Genomic DNA, 18,481 nt, shown 5'->3' with positions numbered 1-18,481 from the left:
TTAACCGTTTACTCCTCTGAGTTTAAAACTTCAAATATCAGTGGTTTTGTCCTGCAAAGTTAGTGAGAAACGATGAAAAGTTCCTATGAGGAAGGGGTACCAAGCAGTATAAGGATTTTGTGCAAGAATCCCTTTTCTAGCTTGTACCATCCTTTTTTTAAAAAAAACTTTTTTAAATTCAAAATTAAAACAAAACATATTATCCAGAAACATATCATCCTTATCCCCCCCCCCCATTTTTGCTCCCTCCCACACAAAACCCACCCACCCCCACCCCCCGGCTTCACTCAGTTCCAGTCTTTGATTTCTCTAAGAATGCTGTTTTCTGCATGTTACACAGTTGTATAGATCCTCAAACTATTTGGCTGATTATCATCGATAAAAAGTTTGTGAAAGTTTATTCAAAGCCAGCCAAGAAGTCCAGTTCGCTTTGTTGCATCTTCAAATACTTTGTAAAGGGTTCCCATTCATCTTTAAAGTCACAGTTATCCTTGTCCCATAGCTTATATGTCACTTTTGCCAGTTCTGTATAGTCCATCAATTTAGCCTGTACCATCCAAACTAATTCTGCATGCCCCAAGTCTTCCCATTTGGATTAGCGGGAGTCATCTTGGAAACCAACTCAGGTGCCTAGCAGATTATGTCTGTCAGATAGGCTGAATGTGGATGCCCCTTGATTTTTTTGTGTCGTTTCTAGGCCCTCCAGCCAGATGTAGCTAAAGTGAGGGACATGTTAAATTGACTGCAATTGACTTAAGCGCATTGATTTCAGTGAGGTTTAAGTACCACGAACCTTTATTGAATTTGGAACTTTTGTGTTGAATCAAGTTCATCTAAGCTTAGTATTATGCTGGAACGTGGATCACTGAATGTTATGAAGACCCAATGCTTGACATAGCATTTCTCTCTCTTTTGGAAGTGCCCTATTGGCTCACAGACTCCTTTCTCCACCCACTATTCTTCCTATGCAAAATTGTCCGCCCACCCCAGCTTCCTTTTTTATTTTTTTAGCATTCACTATCGTTCAACTAGAAAGCTAGAAATAATACAACAGACAAAGCCAATGAAGTGCAGTACTTTTAAAATTCCTAGTGTGTTTCACTGATCAGCTTCTGGAGGAATTTGTTCAATACTATTCAGACGTGCATAAAAAAGATAAGTTGAGTTAGACAAATTCCCCTGATGGAGATCAGTGAGTGCTGGAAATTACTTAAGTAAGTCGTGCAGTTTTGTTTTTGTTTTGTCTGCTGCATTCTTTATGGGATCTGGTGCAGTCCTTTCTTTTTTTTCCAGGTTAGCATTACCTTAGCAATGATAAAAACAAACTTTGCCAATGCAAGTTAGTCTTACACCATTGCTATGGTAAGGTATTATATGTAGGTTGATTTTATAGCTGTCTTTTGTATCTTGTGCATTTGAATAATTTCATATTTTGTGTGTCACCTCAGGCAATTTTTAAAATTGGAATGGTGATTTCACAATTTATTGATCAATCAGTTGGTAACTTGTTTGCTTGTTTCACAGATACTTTATCAGTAATGAATTTGAAAATACGCCAGGAGGAAGACATCTGTATAAGTAAGATTCCACTTCACCACATTTTTATTGTAACCCAATATGATATTTTTTTTCTTTTAAGACAATATCGTATTTTTAGTTTTTAAAAGTTATTTTTAGCATTAAACCAAGATAGCTTGTTTTGTCTTGATATTTTTGAAGCTGTGATAATGATCTGAGAATGTTTTGAAGTTTACTCCATCTGCTCTACAGAACATGATAAGTTAGAGAGCTTGGGATATACACAGAAGGCTGTTAACGACCGAGGCCTGGTAATGCTCAGAATGGGGTATTTTATGATCCTTTGGTCTGGTCAGTCAGTGGGTTTGATCTAGAAATACCCCAAAAGTGGAAGATTTCATGCAACGTATACTTGATGCAACCATGGATCTTCAGACTTTATACAAGACTCTGTGCAATATTTTGTGTGAAGCTTTGTTGCACTAATGGAAAGCTTCTGCTGGATTTCAGTTCCCTTTTCTCATGGAACAATCTGACAGTACAGTACATCAGAAAAAAGCCCACGCCATCACCTGTGCAAAGAGGCCTTCCACTCACGGAAGAGCACCTCTGAACACAACCCTATATTTCTTGATTGCCAAATAGGGTTCGTCTTTGGAATGTGTTCTATTATAAATGTAACAGCATATGGTGTTAAGATTTGATGGACTTTGCATAATGGGAAATTGCATGGCTGTTTTTGCTTCGTTTTGCTGGATGTGTAGGATCTGAGTGATGAGGTTTAACACGACACAGTCATAGGTTAGCTAGCTAAATATGTGCTGTAATGAACTGCTAGCAGCTGGGTGCATGGCTATCTTAGAAATCCACATTTTCCATGTAGTAATGGAGCGATCTTCAATGGGAAGAAGGTTGCTGTAGCTCTCAAATGATTCATCAAAGGAATAAAAAGTATGTTTACTGTGATACAGATGGTACAACATGGAGGAATTTGGAACACCATGGAGACAGAAAGTTCTTCATGCAGCTGAAAATAATGTAGCAAAACTTTGAAAGAAAAGCATGCAAAAAGAGATAAGCATGCAAAAATCTGAAATTATTCAATGTGAAAGAAGCCAGCTAGCTTGCAGGGACCCACTCTTTGGCACCAGGAGGCAGTCTCCTTGGTTTTTTTTTTTTGGGGGGGGGGGGTTTGGAGGAGGCAGCTCCGTATGATCAAGGGCTGGGAACCAATCCTGGGAGATCCCCTGACCACCATGGGTGTGAATCTTTCCTGCCCTGGATGTTGGACTTCCGGAAATAAATTCTTGTTCTTTTATGTATCCTTGTGGAGGTGCTGGCCTGGGCTTTCTGTGTTTTGCATAGGTCTTCCTGTGCCTTTGCTGTCTCCTGATTGATAAGCAAGGAGAAGGACAATCTGCTGGCAAGGGAGGAGGCAATTTGCATCTCAATCAAGGCACGGGGCAGAAAGGCTTAACCTCCTCAGCACATTTCAGCACTGCGTGTGTGTGTTTGCTGTACCCCCCCCCAAAAAAAAAAAATCAGTAGGTATTCTATGGGGCATAAAAATTTGCTTTAGGGAACCAGATCCATCCCATGGAGATTAGCCACTCCTGTTAGAATGGAAGAGTTGTGCTACAGTAGTTAATTCTTACTTTAATATCCAGTTTAAAACAAGACAGAATAGAAAGTGTTGCCAGTTGCGCAGCCTTTTAAAACGAAATAGATTTAATCCAAGCCAATTTGGATGGAGTTCTTCATAATTGCGATTTAATGAAACTAACTTCAGGTTAATCTGTTTTTATCTTTTTTGCAGAATAGCATTAAATGATTTAAAAAAAACATGCATTAGCTGTTATCTAAACAAAGAAAGATGTCAGTATCATTCAGCATCCTTCAGCACAAATGCAAGATACTATACCCTGAATTGCTATGGTGAGTACAGCCTGCCCCATTTGATATAAGTGGGAATTGTAGTCTCAAAACATCTGGAGGGCCGAGTTTGAGGAAGCCTGATTTATATTAATCATAAGAAGAAAAGGCAAATTGGTTGTTCTTTAGCCTTAATAGAAGGAAGAAAAACATTCAGCTAGACATATAGCAACAACAACAAAAAAAAAAGGACAGAGCTCTTGCACCTGTTTGACAGTAGAACAGACTTCCACAAGAAGTCATAGAATCACAGAATTGTAGAGTTGGAAGGGGTCAAAGGGGTCATCTAGTCCAACCCCCTTCAGTGCAGGAATCTTTTGCCCAATGTGGGGCTTTGATCCACAACCCTGAGATGATGCTCTACCTACTGATCTGTCGGTGGGCTTGCCTTCCTTGGAGGTTTTCAAGCAGAAGTCGGATGGTCATCTGTCATGTATGATCTAGTTGAGATCCTTGCACTGCAGGGAGATGGGACTAGATTACCCTCAGGGTCCTTTCCAATGCAATGATTCTATGGTTCTATGAATAATTGTGTAGGAGCCTTATCATTTTTTTTTTTGCATCTGGTTACCCTAGCTCAGTTTTGTTAAACTGATAAAATTGTCATGAATTTATTTAACTAGCTGTACAGTGTTACCCCCAACACACACCTCCACACATATTCTCAAAGTAAATGCTGCATATTTCCCAGGATTCAACCTACAACACATTTCGCTGACTAATGTGTGCACCTTGGACATCATTTCTAAAAAAGTGCTGAGCAATGAGAAGAGCTACCCAGTGAAGTGTTGTTTCTTCTCCTGCTGCCTAGAATTAAAAAAAAGGGAAAAAAAGATCGAGATACAAATTTTGGGAAGCAGAAAAAAGGCTGAAGGGAAATTGTTGCCTTGAAACTTCAGGCAGCAAGTCCTGGAAAAAGTATTGAGGCAAAGTTTCCCTCACGCTCCCTATCTTTTCCCCCAGACTAGGCCCCTGCCTAAACAAAGGGTTTGACTTAAGTTGTGTGAAACTCTCAATTAATGCCTTGATTTAAAAGAATGGAAAATAACTTGAATTTTGAACACTGTTCATAACAGGTCCTGGTGTGCCATCTTTCACCTTGCTCAACAGCAGTACAGATGCAGGTACTTTTCTGATTTTGTTTTAGACACCTGCAAATGCATAGAAATCTGTGGATGTTTACCATCTGCTGGTAGAATGAGTTGGGCTGTAATCCTATGCATACTTCTCTGGGGTTAATCAAACATAATGGTCTTGCTTTTGAGTACAGAAGCGGCAAACAAAGTCAGTGGGACCAGTTGTTAAGTTGTGGGCGAACATAGCAGACGACACAGCAATTTCTCCAGAGCAGCTCTTTATTTGTACGCTGGCAGAACTGAACAGCAAACAGCTCAGCCAGCCTGCTTTTATAGGCAGCCGGCTGTCAACATTGTAGCAACAACAACCCAGGGTTTCCCGCCTAAAATAACTGATGTGGACCTGAGTGAAAACTATCTACAGTATCCCCCTGCTGGCCCAGGGTGAGAACTTCAGTACATAACACCAGTAACATTGAATTGGAGGCAATCACTGCAGTTGATTAGATATAACAATACAGCAGTAGTGCATAAGAACATGTTCAACGCAGAGCCTGCTTGCATGGTGGGGTAGAGCTGCAATGCTAGCTTCCTGGCCGTGGTGCCATAGCTGCTTACCCCAAACAGAACAGGGAGAGGGATGAGGCAATGTTGAGGCTGAGGCTCTGCAAGCCCACAAGCCCACTGGCAGAGCCAGCCTGATTCTCCTGCCTGTGTGGCTGCATGCTCCTTGCCTCTCCCTCTCTCCACCCTGGTAGGCAGTGGCAACACCACTGCCAAGAAGCCGGCATTGTAGCTACACCCCACTGGGCAAGCTGCTTCTATTGACATGGACTCATATTACAACATATGGGGAGCAGGCTCACATTGTAGTGGGGAAAACAAAACTACTAATAGGGAACCTTTGCAGGGATAGGTGTTGCAGGATGGGTGGGACCAGAGGCAAAAGTGGGTGGAGCAATGGAGGTGACATGCATTCAGCCACACATAAATCAGATGTTTCTGCTCTCTCACAGATCTTTCCATTCCGCATTAAGGCAGGAAATAGTCATCATAACAGCAAAACACACTAGAGGCCAGGCAAAAGCACTTGGAGGACCTGAAGTCCTACAGCACCAGTGAAGTCTGTGGCCTGGGGAGGAGGCATGGCGTAGGGAGAATCCCAGGGGCTGCATAGAGAGCTCCATAGGGGTACATATGGCACCAAGATCTGAGGTTCTCTAGCCCGTGATTTAATCCAATGCATATTGGTTTGGAAGTTTGTTGGGATTTTTTTCTCAAGGAACTCTCGTTAGGCCTGCATTCTTGGAGGTGTAAATCTAGTGATATAATATGATTTGGGGTGGGGTGGGGTCACAGGAGGACGTGCCCAACTTGGCAACTTTCCTTTTGATGGCCTATTGGTGGCATAACCAAAAGCCAAGGATTGGGAAAGGAAACTGGTAGAGTGATAAACCCCTTTTTAGTGTAGCTCATGTGAGGAACTCCTATGCATTTGGGTGCTGGAATGGACTGACTAAATAATATATATCACATACTGGCACAGAGACTAAATCTCTGATAGCAGTTAACAAAGTGGACAGGGGAAAATCCCTTTATGTGTGAACTGACCAGCTGGGATGGTTGCCAGTTAGACTCCTATTTGTGAGTCTGTTCCTTAGATCTTGAATGCTCTAGGAATGGGTAAGGAATGGGATCATATTGGTAGGAAGGAGTTCAGATCGTTCTTTCTGTTGTTATTTCCTCTGCTCCTGGTTCCGCAGACACACCTTATTGTACTGCTCTCCAGGTTGTAGAACTTTGGATTTAAAAAAGTATTATTTGTCTATATGTAAACTCATCTCCCATATTTATCTGTTTTGTGTGTAGTTATTAAGTACCTGGAAAACAACACTGAATTTGATAATATGCAGAAGAATGTCCAGATGCCCTCTAAAATACTAAAGAACATCACATTGCATGGAGAAAGTAAGTTACCAGTTGTAACCAGTTGTGGGGTTTTTTGTTTTTGTTTTTTTACTTCTTCAGTTTTATCATGAAATAGATGTGCATTCAGAATTTTGGAGGTCCTGATTTTTCAATCAGCCACTTTTGCATTTAATGCTCAGTGCTGTTTTCTGAAGAGACGGTGAAGCTGCATTTCTTCATTTGACGTGGAACTAGGGTGGGAGTTTGAATTTAAAGCCAAATCTGTCAAATGTGTACTTTCTGAAGCAATATGAGAACCAAAACAGCCTTCCTTTGAAATTTGCACGTATCTGAATTTTGTGGTGAAGTCCTTCAACATTTACAAAAGTGCATATATTACGGTTGCATAAAAATGAATACATTAGTGAAAACAACATAAAGACGTACATTATATTAACAACATTTGCTTGCAAAAATGTGTACGTTAGTCAAAATTGCATACAAAAATGTGTTGATTAGGAAAAATTCACAGTAAAATGTATGCTCAACTTTACCTTATCCTTCTTTATCTTACTGCTACCACCTCTCCAGGGTAGAAGCTAATGGGTAAGATAAATTTCTTTGGTTTCCTACAGAGGTTCAGACATTTGAGCTCAGCATGTTTTCAGTTACAGTAACTTTCCAGTAGAAAGATAGCCAAGGATCCTATTTAGAGAAAAAACGTTGCTCTCTCCTAGATTTCAGACCACATAAAATTAATACAAAGGAGCATTTCTATATTTCTGAACAAATAAATTGTTCTGCATTGCAAATGACTATTTTTATTTCCTTTGCTTAAAAAAAGGGGGGAGGTGACTGTTTCATCTGTCTTTATAACTGCTCCAACTATCCCACACACTCTAAAAATGCAGAGTTCAATTACATCTTGGCTATATAAAACAAAAAACTCTTATATCTTGAGTATATTTCCCCATACCCCCACCTCCACTGAAATCTCTTTAAAAAGTATTGTTTTTAATTTATACCAGAATTTATATCCTGCTGTCACCTCCAGAAGGAGTCACACAGTGATGCTAACAAAACATAAAACAATGTTAAAAATAAAAACAACAGTAATCCCATCGTTTTAACCAATTACCTCAAACAAGCCAGGAATAAAAGCATTTTTAAAAAGGAGGGACCTTGAAAGGCAAAGCTGACAACAAATAAATTTATCAGCAGCCCAGTGCTGAATGAAAGTTTTTAGGTTGTTTTTGATGGCAATCCTACATCTACCAAGCCAAGCACATGACATTTGTCCAATCAAGGTGTATTTTGGTCACGTCTGAGCATACTAGGAATTTGTAAATGGCTTTGGCCTAATATACCCAAAGGAGCATCTCTACCCCCATTGTTCAGCCCGGACACACTGAGGTCCAGCTCTGAGGGCCTTCTGGCGGTTCCCTCATTGCTAGAAGCGAGGTTACAGGGAACCAGAGAGAGGGCCTTCTCGGTAGTGGCGCCTGCCCTGTGGAACGACCTCCCATGAGATGTCAAGGAGATAAACAACTATCTGACTTTTAGAAGACATCTGAAGGCAGCCCTGTTTAGGGAAGTTTTTAATGTTTGAAGTTTTATTCTGTTTTTAATGTTCTGTTGAAAGCCACCCAGAGAGGCTGGGAAAACCCAGCCAGATGGGCGGGGTATAATTAATATATTATTATTATTATTATTATTATTATTATTATTACAACGCTTTTCAAGTTGTTATCTCACCTAAGCATAACTTGAAGCTTATCTTCTTGTTACATGCCCAGTCATGATTTTCCAGGGTGGGGATGGGTTTGTGTTGTGACAGACAAAAACCTTCTCCATACAAACAGTCTCTTAGTCTGCACATGATCCCTTTCTGCAACACCCATGCATAGTATCAATTCAGTAGCTTGCACAACTCCCCTCCCCCAAATTGAACTCAGTAAATTTACTTCTGAGTAGACATGGGTAGAACTGCAGCTTTAATATTCTTTTTGGGGTTTTTAAAATCAGGTTATTGTTTTTGGTTTGATTTAATATATTGTGGTCTTGTTTGTGAACCGCCACGAGACCTCCGGGTATAGGGCGGTGTATAAATTTAATAAATAATAATAATAATGCTATTTAAAATATTTGTTAAATCAAACGGCACCTACTTCAAATGTTCTATTGAACATGTCCTGGGCTGTGATAGTTTCCTTTCCCAATACAGTAAAATTCCAACCTTTTTCATAAGAAGGAAGAGTAATGCCAAAGACATCTACACCTATGGAGATTATGCTACTTTTTCATTTTGGAAAATTTCAGACTTTCTATGGTCTGAGGAAAGATGCTAATGATTGCATAATTGTGTTGTGTAGCTGTCCCATAAAAATGTAGGTGAATGAATTACCCTTGATAACATATTCTATATTGAAGACATTTCCATGCATGGAAATGGCTCTAATGATGAGGTGCAGAATCTGTGGGCAGTATTACTTTTACGTAGAGTTGACCCACTGAAATTAAGGAACCTGACTTAGTCATGTTCAATACCACCCTGTGTGTTTACAGGTACCAAAGCATTGGTATAACATATCTTGGCTTAGTTTGACCTGTGTTACAGTTCTTGGAAGTATAAAAATATGAGAAGGCTAGATTTTTCTCATATTGTCCCAATAGCCTTGTCAGGATTTTTAGGCATAAGGCTTTCACATAACTTTTGATGGATGTCCCTGTTTTAAAATGAAATACAAGTGAAGAACAGTGCCGTAGTAGTTTAGAACACTATGATTCCCCTCTAACAGAAGAAATGTTAGGGCATTGTCACACAAAATTGGAAACTCACTGCCAAATTAATAGTTTGCTCACTCTGTAGTATTTAAGTACAAGTATGCTTTGCCCAAATGCTTATATCTAAGAATGTAGGCTTTTGCTTCAAGCCAGAATTGGAACTCACTCTAAACAAGACACCACTCTTTCATTCTTTCATTCCTGTTTTCAGCATTCTGGTATCAGATGATCTTACCTCCTCACTTTGATTCGTCTTCATCAAAGAAATATCCTCTGCTTATTGATGTGTAAGTTGAAGTGCTTGACCATATTATACTTTATTACTTGTCCAACTGGGTTCTGTATGAAGGTGAAACGAAACAGCAAATGTAATTGTCCTTATGATCATCAGCTTGACTTGATATGGTTCAGGGAGGTGAGGAGCCATTTAGTCAGGCCAGTGGAGTTGTTCTTGCTGCTGCCACTAGGTGAGATGGCTAATAAAAAGGTAAAGGACCCTGGACCATTAGGTCCAGTCGTGACCAACTCTGGGGTTGCAGCGCTCATCTCGCTTTATTGGCCGAGGGAGCCGGCGTACAGCTTCCAGGTCATGTGGCCAGCATGACTAAGCCGCTTCTGGCGAACCAGAGCAGTGCACGGAAACGCCGTTTACCTTCCTGCCGGAGTGGTACCTATTTATCTACTTGCACTTTGACGTGCTTTCGAACTGCTAGGTTGGCAGGAGCAGGGACTGAGCAATGGGAGCTCACCCCATCGCGGGGATTCGAACTGCCGACCTTCTGATCGGCAAGTCCTAGGCTCTGTGGTTTAACCCACAGTGCCAGTAGATGACTATTTAGGGAGAAGAGGAGCTAAATAGTTTACTAGCAACCCTTTCAAAGACTATCATATAAACATAAATGCCAATTTTGGCCTTTTAAACAACAACTACCCACCAAATTTTCATGTGGTCAAAGTGTCTTATTTCATGGTATTGATGACCTACGAAGCCCCATAGGATCCTTGCTACTAAGATACTGCTACTCAAGGGACAGCCAGATCAGCAGCAACAAGTGAAGCAATTGCCAGGAAGGCCTCTCAGTCGTCCCAAACTTAGGTGTATGGATGAAGAGAAACCAAGAGAGAAGCCTTGGCTGATTTGAGAGTTCGCATTATTGCTTTATAAGCTTTTCATTTGTGCTGCTGCTGAGCAGTTTTTATGGTTGTTTCTTTCATCAAGATTGGGGAAATGCAGAAGAAAATATTTTCTAAATAATCCGAAACAAAAGCAAAAATGGGTTTTCCCCTTCAAACTACAGAAAAGAAATTCATCATGACTGCGAATGTTAAGGTGTGAGCTAAATCTTGTATATCCTGATGTATGGTAATAATATTTCTCTTGAAAACCGCATGCTCTACAGCAAGGGAAGAAATCTTGATCTATGTGCACTCAGATGTCTTTGTAATCAAATACCTAGTTGTTGCTGACGCAGGAAGAACTTTTATATTCCTTCCATCACACTATTGAGGCTCCTTTAGAGCTTCCACATCTTGGGGAAATGATGGCTATCTTGCTTCCTGGCTTTTAAATCTATTGGCAGAAGATGTTCTTTCCCCCCCCCCCTCCTTACCATGCAATCAATAAATAAATATATGTCTAAATACTGTTGAACATGATCAGAACAAAATATTTGGTTGAGTTCCAAGCAATGAACTCCAGCCTTCCTACTCTTGGGAGAAGATTCCAACTCTCCCTGGTGTCTGCGTGACTGTCAGGCTTACAGATATTAGCATCACATTATTCTTCATGAGGGACGCAGGTGGCGCTGTGGGTTAAAGCCTCAGCGCCTAGGACTTGCCGATCGAAAGGTCGGCGGTTCGAATCCCTGCGGCGGGGTGCGCTCCCGCTGCTCGGTCCCAGCGCCTGCCAACCTAGCAGTTCGAAAGCACCTCCTGGTGCAAGTAGATAAATAGGGACCGCTTACCGGCGGGAAGGTAAACGGCGTTTCCGTGTGCAGCTCTGGCTCTGGCTCTGGCTCTGGCCAGAGCAGCAATGTCACGCTGGCCACGTGACCCGGAAGTGTCTCCGGACAGCGCTGGCCCCTGGCCTCTTAAGTGAGATGGGCGCACAACCCCAGAGTCTGTCAAGACTGGCCCGTACGGGCAGGGGTACCTTTACCTTTTTATTCTTCATGAAAAAAATTAAGGCAATGCAAACATTTATGAGCATTTTATCCAGCATAGGTTTTGCATTATAAACCCCATAGCTGCCTTTATGAGACAAAAAAGAAAGAAAGATGGAAGGACTGTGTGAGCCTACTGCTGTTTTTGCTAAGCTTGCCTTTGTGTCAGCAATATATAGTGCCTGCCAATAACAAAGAACAATGAGAAGTAGCCTCAGGTAAGTTCTTAAATGTGACATTCCTAGAAGGTGTCATTGCACTCACTGCTACCATTAGGAAACAAAGTACACAGGAGGTGCTCATTAGCTTTGAGGACAAGAAGTCAGGATTCTGCTGAATTTGTTGGTTTGTTAATTCTCTTGAGAAGTAGACCTGAGCTTATTAAAATCAATTGAAACATTCTTATTGACATTAAGATATGATCTCTAGGTGAAGCCACTGTGTGCAGTGGAAAAAACTCTTAACTAGAAAACAATTGCCAACTGATAGTTACTTTAAGAAAAGAATATGTGGACCAGGAAATTGTATTGTATGTTGCACAATTGGTTAAAAAACAGTCTCCCATACTTATCCTGAACCTGCAAAGGTAGGTCAGAAATATAACAAAGGCACATTCCCTGGATCTTGAACATATGCTCTTGGTTGCTTTCTTTCTCCACACATCTCTGCACATATTAATGTATTTGCATTAATTACCCTGCCTCTTCCAATTATGGATTACAAAAAAAAAAAGCTTTTCATAGTACAGTGAAAGCAGAAATACCATATTTCCTGAGAATTGACTCTCTGAGGGGATATACATTAGTTGTAACTGGGTTTTCTATGATTCTATTGATTTGCATTTTTTTAAAGCTTAATGGTGTTACATAATTATCACTGGAATTATTAGTTATTTGCCTACTTAAAATTTCAATGAGCAGTAATGAGCAAGGCCTTTTGCTTTTTAATAAGTGGTTCTTGTTAAGTAATCTGAAGTCTGTTCTATAGTTTTTTAGGACAACATGTGGAAAGAATAATGTGGCGGTGATCTTTAGATGGCTGGCATGTTTTAATTGCAGAAACTTTGGAAAGGTGCATAAAAGCAAATCTAGAACTAGTTAGTACTACAGTGGTGCCTCGCAAGACGAAAAGAATCCGTTCCGTGAGTCTCTTCGTCTAGCGGTTTTTTTGTCTTGCGAAGCAACCCTATTAGCAGCTTAGCGGATTAGCGCTATTAGCTGCTTAGCGGCTTAGCGGCTTAGAAAGGGGGGGGGAGCAAAAAAAAATCGCAAGACTCGCAAGACGTTTTCGTCTTGCGAAGCAAGCCCATAGGGAAATTCGTCTTGCGAAGCGCCTCAAAAACAGAAAACCCTTTCGTCTAGCGGGTTTTTCGTCTTGCGAGGCATTCGTCTTGTGGGGCACCCCTGTACTTCAGTACAAGCAAGAATAGTTCTTCCATCTTCTTCACTCGTAGCTGAGTAAGATTGTCTTCCATGACCATGGTTTTAACAGTGAGTCCATAAGTGACTATGGAGGCCAGTTCTGGATCCACATGTCCCTCCACAGTGGGGACATAGGTTGCCTGGTGGGAGTTGAACACAGACAAACCAAGTAGTTCTTGAAATCTTAAATTCCAGTTGTATGTTCCTGTTTGTTTAGAAATTTAGTAATGCTGAAACAAATATCAAGCAGCTTACGAAAGCTTACCTGTGACTCTCTTTACAGGTATGCAGGACCCTGTAGTCAGAAGGCAGATTATGCGTACCGGATTAATTGGGCAACATACCTTGCAAGCACAGAGGAGATTATTGTGGCTAGTTTTGATGGCAGGGGAAGTGGCTATCGAGGAGACAAAATCATGCATGCAATATATCGAAGACTTGGAACCTATGAAGTGGAAGATCAGATTGATGCAGCCCGGTAAGCACACCTCAACCCTTTCCTTTTAATGCTGCATGTTTAAGTAATCTTGTTGTGGGAAAGTGACATTTGTATTTACTTATTATGCTATGCTGCCATGAAATCATTACTTTATTAGTGTTTGTTTGAAATGCATTCCTGTTTCTTAGCTGTAAGCCGCTTTGAGCAAGATTTTGGTTGTGGGAAAGTGGCATACAAATAAAAGTAATGGATGAAAGAGTGCAAATGTTAGGGAACAAGTAATACAGAAAATAAACTTGGGCAGTAAAGGATTTGTTCCATAGACATACGTACCAACGCTTAAAATTTATTATGTTTGTAATTTATCTGGGAAGAAGGGGCAGTTGGGCTAAAAACTGCTAGGGAGCAATTGAGGGGCAGAATAAGTAGTGCTTTCTCTTGAGTCTCTGTGTACCTCATTTATTTATTTTCTGTCTTTTTCTTAGGGCATTTGCTAAATTAAGCTATGTTGATGAGAGCAGAATAGCTATTTGGGGCTGGGTAAGTATTAAAGTTAACCCTCTTTGTAATCACCAAGTTAAATGATTAAAGAGATCCTAATGTAATTATAGTACGAAAAACATTTACACTTACTGGACCACTCTTATCTTGAGAAATAGAAAGCTATTTATGGATGTTTTGCTGCAGTTATGCCCTAATAAGCATTAGCCTGGCGGCAAGTGTCCTTTATTTCAATGGTCATTTCGAACTTTCATTGAATATATCTATATGCTGCTTTTCATGAAATGTTACAAAGTGGTATACAAAAGGTGATGTAAAATACGTAATCACAAGCAGCTAATAAAAGAACTGCACTATTAGAAAAGTCAATTCATAAGGACACTGGCAATATTGGGGGTGGGAGGGATATAATACTCCACCCCATCACCATTTTTATCCCATTCCTCCTCCAGAAGGAACCTAGAGTAATCATAAACAAACATCAGCCATAAATATAACAAATTCTGCTAAAAATATTGGGTACCAAATGCCAGGAAGAATAAGAAAGTTGTCAGATTTGTTTAGAAGATGTAAATGGAGAAGGCAACCTCACTTTCACTAGGTATTTTGTGTGTGTGTGTGTGTGTGTGTGTGTGTGTATAAAATCAGGGTATAAGAATAGCAACAATGGACTCTTGATGTGTTTTAAGCAATAGGATTTATTTTCTCCTAGTCATATGGCGGTTATGTGACCTCCATGGTGCTCGGCTCTGGAAGTGGTGTGTTCAAGTGTGGAATAGCTGTTGCTCCCGTGTCACGATGGCAATTTTACGGTATGTTCTGTTTCGAAATAAAATGGATAATTCCTCTGCAAAGTGTTTCAAAAATCATACTTGCAGCTACTATATACCGTATATTCATAGGTATATTATCTTATTAAATTTGGATACTGCCCTTCATCTGAAGATTTTCACAACAGAGAAATTAAAAGTGCCATGAACTCGTGTGAGGGATTAACACAGTGTCTCTGGATCATAATTTCCATTAAAAAAAGAATAAAAAAGCAACTTGGAAGTGGAAGAGGAAAATAATCTGCTTAACCTTTAAAAGGCACAAAATCACTTAATATTTGAAATTTTACTATAATGCAAATGTCTGTATTTGCATTCCTCAAAAGTGCCATGTGTTCCAAAGTGTTGCAGGATCATTTCTGAATGTCATAAAATTCATTGGCACTGCTACTAACTTACTTCTACTTACAGTGAGCTCTAAAAAGAGGGGTCAGGTTAAAAAGAGGAAATTTGTCACTGCTAATTTAATATGGTATTAGGGGTTGTTGTTTTTTAATTAAAAAAAAATTATCTACCAAAGCAGAGTTGGGAAACTTAATGCCCTGTTGTACCTATGTCTTTAACTCTAGTATTCAAATTATGGGATAGCCAAAGGGGTCCATTTCCTTAGCTTTGGGTTTTTTGTTTCTTTTTAGAAATCTAAGGAAGAGGAGGATTTGGCTAAATCTGTTGGGAGATGGGGCTTGTGAGATTTTTTAAGTGTTCCCTACCTTTCCCCTTACGTAAGCACCATTTAAACTCTCCCCACTTCAGCAGAGAGTAAGGATAGGGACGTGGGTGGTGCTGGGATGCGGGTGGTGCTGTGGGTTAAACCACAGAGCCTAGGATTTGCCAATGAGAAGGTCAGCGGTGCAAATCCCCATGACGGGGTGAGCTCCCGTTGCTCGGTCCCTGCTCCTAGCAACCTAGCAGTTCGAAAGCACGCCAAAGTGCAAGTAGATAAATAGGTACCACTCCGGCGGGAAGGTAAACGGCATTTCCGTGCGCTTCTCTGGTTCACCAGAAGCGGCTTAGTCATGCTGACCACAAGGAAGCTGTATGCCGGCTCCCTCAGCCAGTAAAGCGAGATGAGCGCCGCAACCCCAGAGTCGGTCACAACTGGACCTAATGGTCAGGGGTCCCTTTACCTTTAAGGATAGGGCAGAGTGGTGGCAACACCATCCCAGGTTACAGAATGTCAGAAAGCTGCTACTGTATTTGTTTCATCCTTCAAAGCATCGAGTCAGAGGAGCTCAGGGTTGGTAGCAGTGGTGTGTGCCAACCCAGAGCTCCCCTGATCATGCCACTGCCCCCATGAGAGGCAGCACCAATTGGAGGGCACCTCAATGCACCACTGCTGTATAGAGTAGCATTTACTACTAGGTGGGTGGGGGCGAATTCAACCCGCAAACATTCTAGGACACGTCATTACTGATCTAATTGCATGTGCTTACACAGTGCAATCAGGGTAGCGTTAGTTGAAATTTCTGAAGCAGGAGTACTCCAAATGCGGTATTGTGTTTGTGCAGACCAGAGATGGTCAATCTTTTTTGGGGGGGAAATTGAAAGAAAGGTTTGACCTCCTGTAGTGTGATCATGCACACCTTTCTTTGCCCTTCTGCTGCCTCTGTCAAAAAAGATTTTCCAGGTTTTTGAAACAATACCAAAACCTGTTCAGCAGGTGTGAAAAGCAGCATGACTGAACAAGCAACAATTCACTCCTTCAAATTGCCCACAATTGTGTCCACCTGTTGGAATTTACTGAAACTAGAGAACTTCCCCACCTCTAAATAAGACACATCTGGCAAATGCTGGTGTACGGCAGAGGTGACCTGTGTCTCTGCCCTTAAGGAAAAGGCCAGAGTAGGGGGAGCTAGCAGCATGGTAGCAGGGTGGAGTGAAGGGTCCGATACAACTTTGGCTATTAGTAAGCTTCAGTGTATGAAGACTTGACTGGGAACATTTGTAGGTTAAAAGTAGTGCTATGCTGAAACCTGCCCTCCAAAGCTTTCCTGGTCAGTAAAAGAGGCTTTCAGTTTTTCTTCTGTTTATTTGTTTTGCATGGGGTGCTTTAGGATTTATATTTTATCATTGTGAGGTGACTGGGTAGTGTGCATGTGTATTTATTCTTCTTAGCACCGAACATTTTCCAGCTCTTCTGAAGCATTCCCAGTAGCCTATGAGCTCAAAAAAAGCCCCAGGACAGGTGTTGCCTTATGCTGTCCCAGGTGTTTTCAACTGGGGACACTGGGGAGGGTGACTACTGAACACCTGAGATCAATGTACTCACTGATTTTAAGGGAAGCCTTTCATTTTAGCTTGCAAAAAGAGAGAAAGCTTTCTGCAATGAATGGCAGTAGGCAAGTATCCCTGCCTTCTTTACTTATAGGAAAGCCCAGCTGAGGATGTCAAGAAGTTTTCAGGAAATGTGGGGAACTCAGGAAAGTTGCTGAGTGCAGGCTACTGTAGAGATGATTTGTAGAATGATAGAAAGGATACTCATGAACAGCTCTCAACCACCTCAAAAGTAAGATATGTTCAGCAAAAACTCCACCCCACCCATCAGAATTTTATCTCCCATTTGATAATTTCTGGATAATAGGGAAAGTTCAAGGGGAGGGATGAAAGAGAATTTTTGGCACATCGCTAGGTGAGATTGATCCCTTGCCTTTGCAAAAAAACAACAACAAAAAACCCTTAAGTGACCATCTGCTACGTTTGTATAGACACTTAACTGTTCTGTTTGTTCTTGATTGCTACAATAGCCTGGGAAAGTGGAGGCCTCATCTTCTCCCAGTCATGAGGACAAAGTGGCAAAAGCAGAGGAAATGGCTTGTTATGAGCCTATGTATCAGGTTAGGAGGCCAGAAAGCAGAAGGGTTAACTGCCTATATATGATACATGACATCTCCCTTTTCCCCCCAGGTGAAGTTTTCTGACAAAATTGGAAATATATCAAGGCAATAAAATGTACATGTATAGTATGAATGAGTTGGGTTTGTGTAACTAGGTTAATAAGTTCATAAGAGCCTGGGAGGGCCAAAGGGTGCTGACTGGGAAAAAACAGTAATGCTTTATCTGTAACATCTGGTAATCTTGCTGATTGGAAATTGGTGTCTACTGACATCTGATTTCCTGATCAGGGGTTACTCACTCAACTTGTTTCCATTTTCTTCTTTGGTTTATCTTGTCTGTTTCTTCTTTTCCTCCTTGACTTGCATGTTGTATGCCAAACTGCCCTTAAAATAGTATCATTTTACAATATTTGTTTGCATTGTCTCCTCTCACCCCCCCCCCCAGATTCTATATATACTGAACGCTACATGGGCCTTCCTGAAAAAAGTGATAACCTGCCTTACTATGAGGTAAGCATTTAACCCCTGGTAAACCCTAGTCCTTCCCACCTCATGCAGCTACTAAGCTCCCTTTTCATCTTCCCATCCCCATTTCTGAAGCCATTTCTCTCTCCTATTCTGCAGTCCCTCTTTTAGCCCTGTTTTAATCTTCACACTATAACCTTGCACATAGAGCACCGTCATGTTAGCTGCCTGGATCTCTCTCCCCCCCCCCCGCCCAATTCTGAACCCATCCCTCCTGTTCTGCAACCCTCTTTGTATTCTCATTTGTACCTCCACTTCCACTGAAGAGACAATCCGTTGTTTGTTTGTCTGTGAAAAAAACTTGAGGTTAGTTAAACCATTGCTTAGTGTTATGTGTGAAGCAGACCAACACTGGCATGTAGAGTTTAGTTCTCACCAAAGATTGAAAGTGAGAGATGTAGGGCAGAGCACAGGGATAGAAGGTGCTGCTAAACATTCACCCAAACGACTGTGTAAATCTGGTATCTGTCATGGTAAAACTGGTATCTGTTTTTATTAAAGGACTCATTATAGTACTAAAAACCATGAAGTAGAACAAATTACTGGGTGGC

General features: G+C 41.0%; 1 protein-coding gene across 1 annotated transcript in view; it reads left to right on the top strand.

The window, feature by feature from the left end:
* DPP4 (dipeptidyl peptidase 4) overlaps positions 1–18,481 on the top strand; it is a 51,463-nt gene that overhangs the window by 24,114 nt on the left and 8,868 nt on the right. The window contains exons 15-23 of the mRNA XM_079978073.1: positions 1,525–1,578; positions 3,335–3,453; positions 4,527–4,574; positions 6,396–6,494; positions 9,430–9,505; positions 13,085–13,279; positions 13,726–13,780; positions 14,454–14,553; positions 17,851–17,915. Of these exons, the coding sequence (XP_079834199.1) occupies positions 1,525–1,578; positions 3,335–3,453; positions 4,527–4,574; positions 6,396–6,494; positions 9,430–9,505; positions 13,085–13,279; positions 13,726–13,780; positions 14,454–14,553; positions 17,851–17,915 (811 nt within the window). The remainder of the gene's footprint in view (positions 1–1,524; positions 1,579–3,334; positions 3,454–4,526; positions 4,575–6,395; positions 6,495–9,429; positions 9,506–13,084; positions 13,280–13,725; positions 13,781–14,453; positions 14,554–17,850; positions 17,916–18,481) is intronic.

This window comes from Podarcis cretensis (genome assembly GCF_951804945.1).
Source record: "Podarcis cretensis genome assembly, chromosome: 1".
Classification (NCBI taxonomy): Eukaryota; Metazoa; Chordata; class Lepidosauria; order Squamata; family Lacertidae; genus Podarcis; species Podarcis cretensis.
This window is presented reverse-complemented; position numbering and strand designations above follow the sequence as displayed.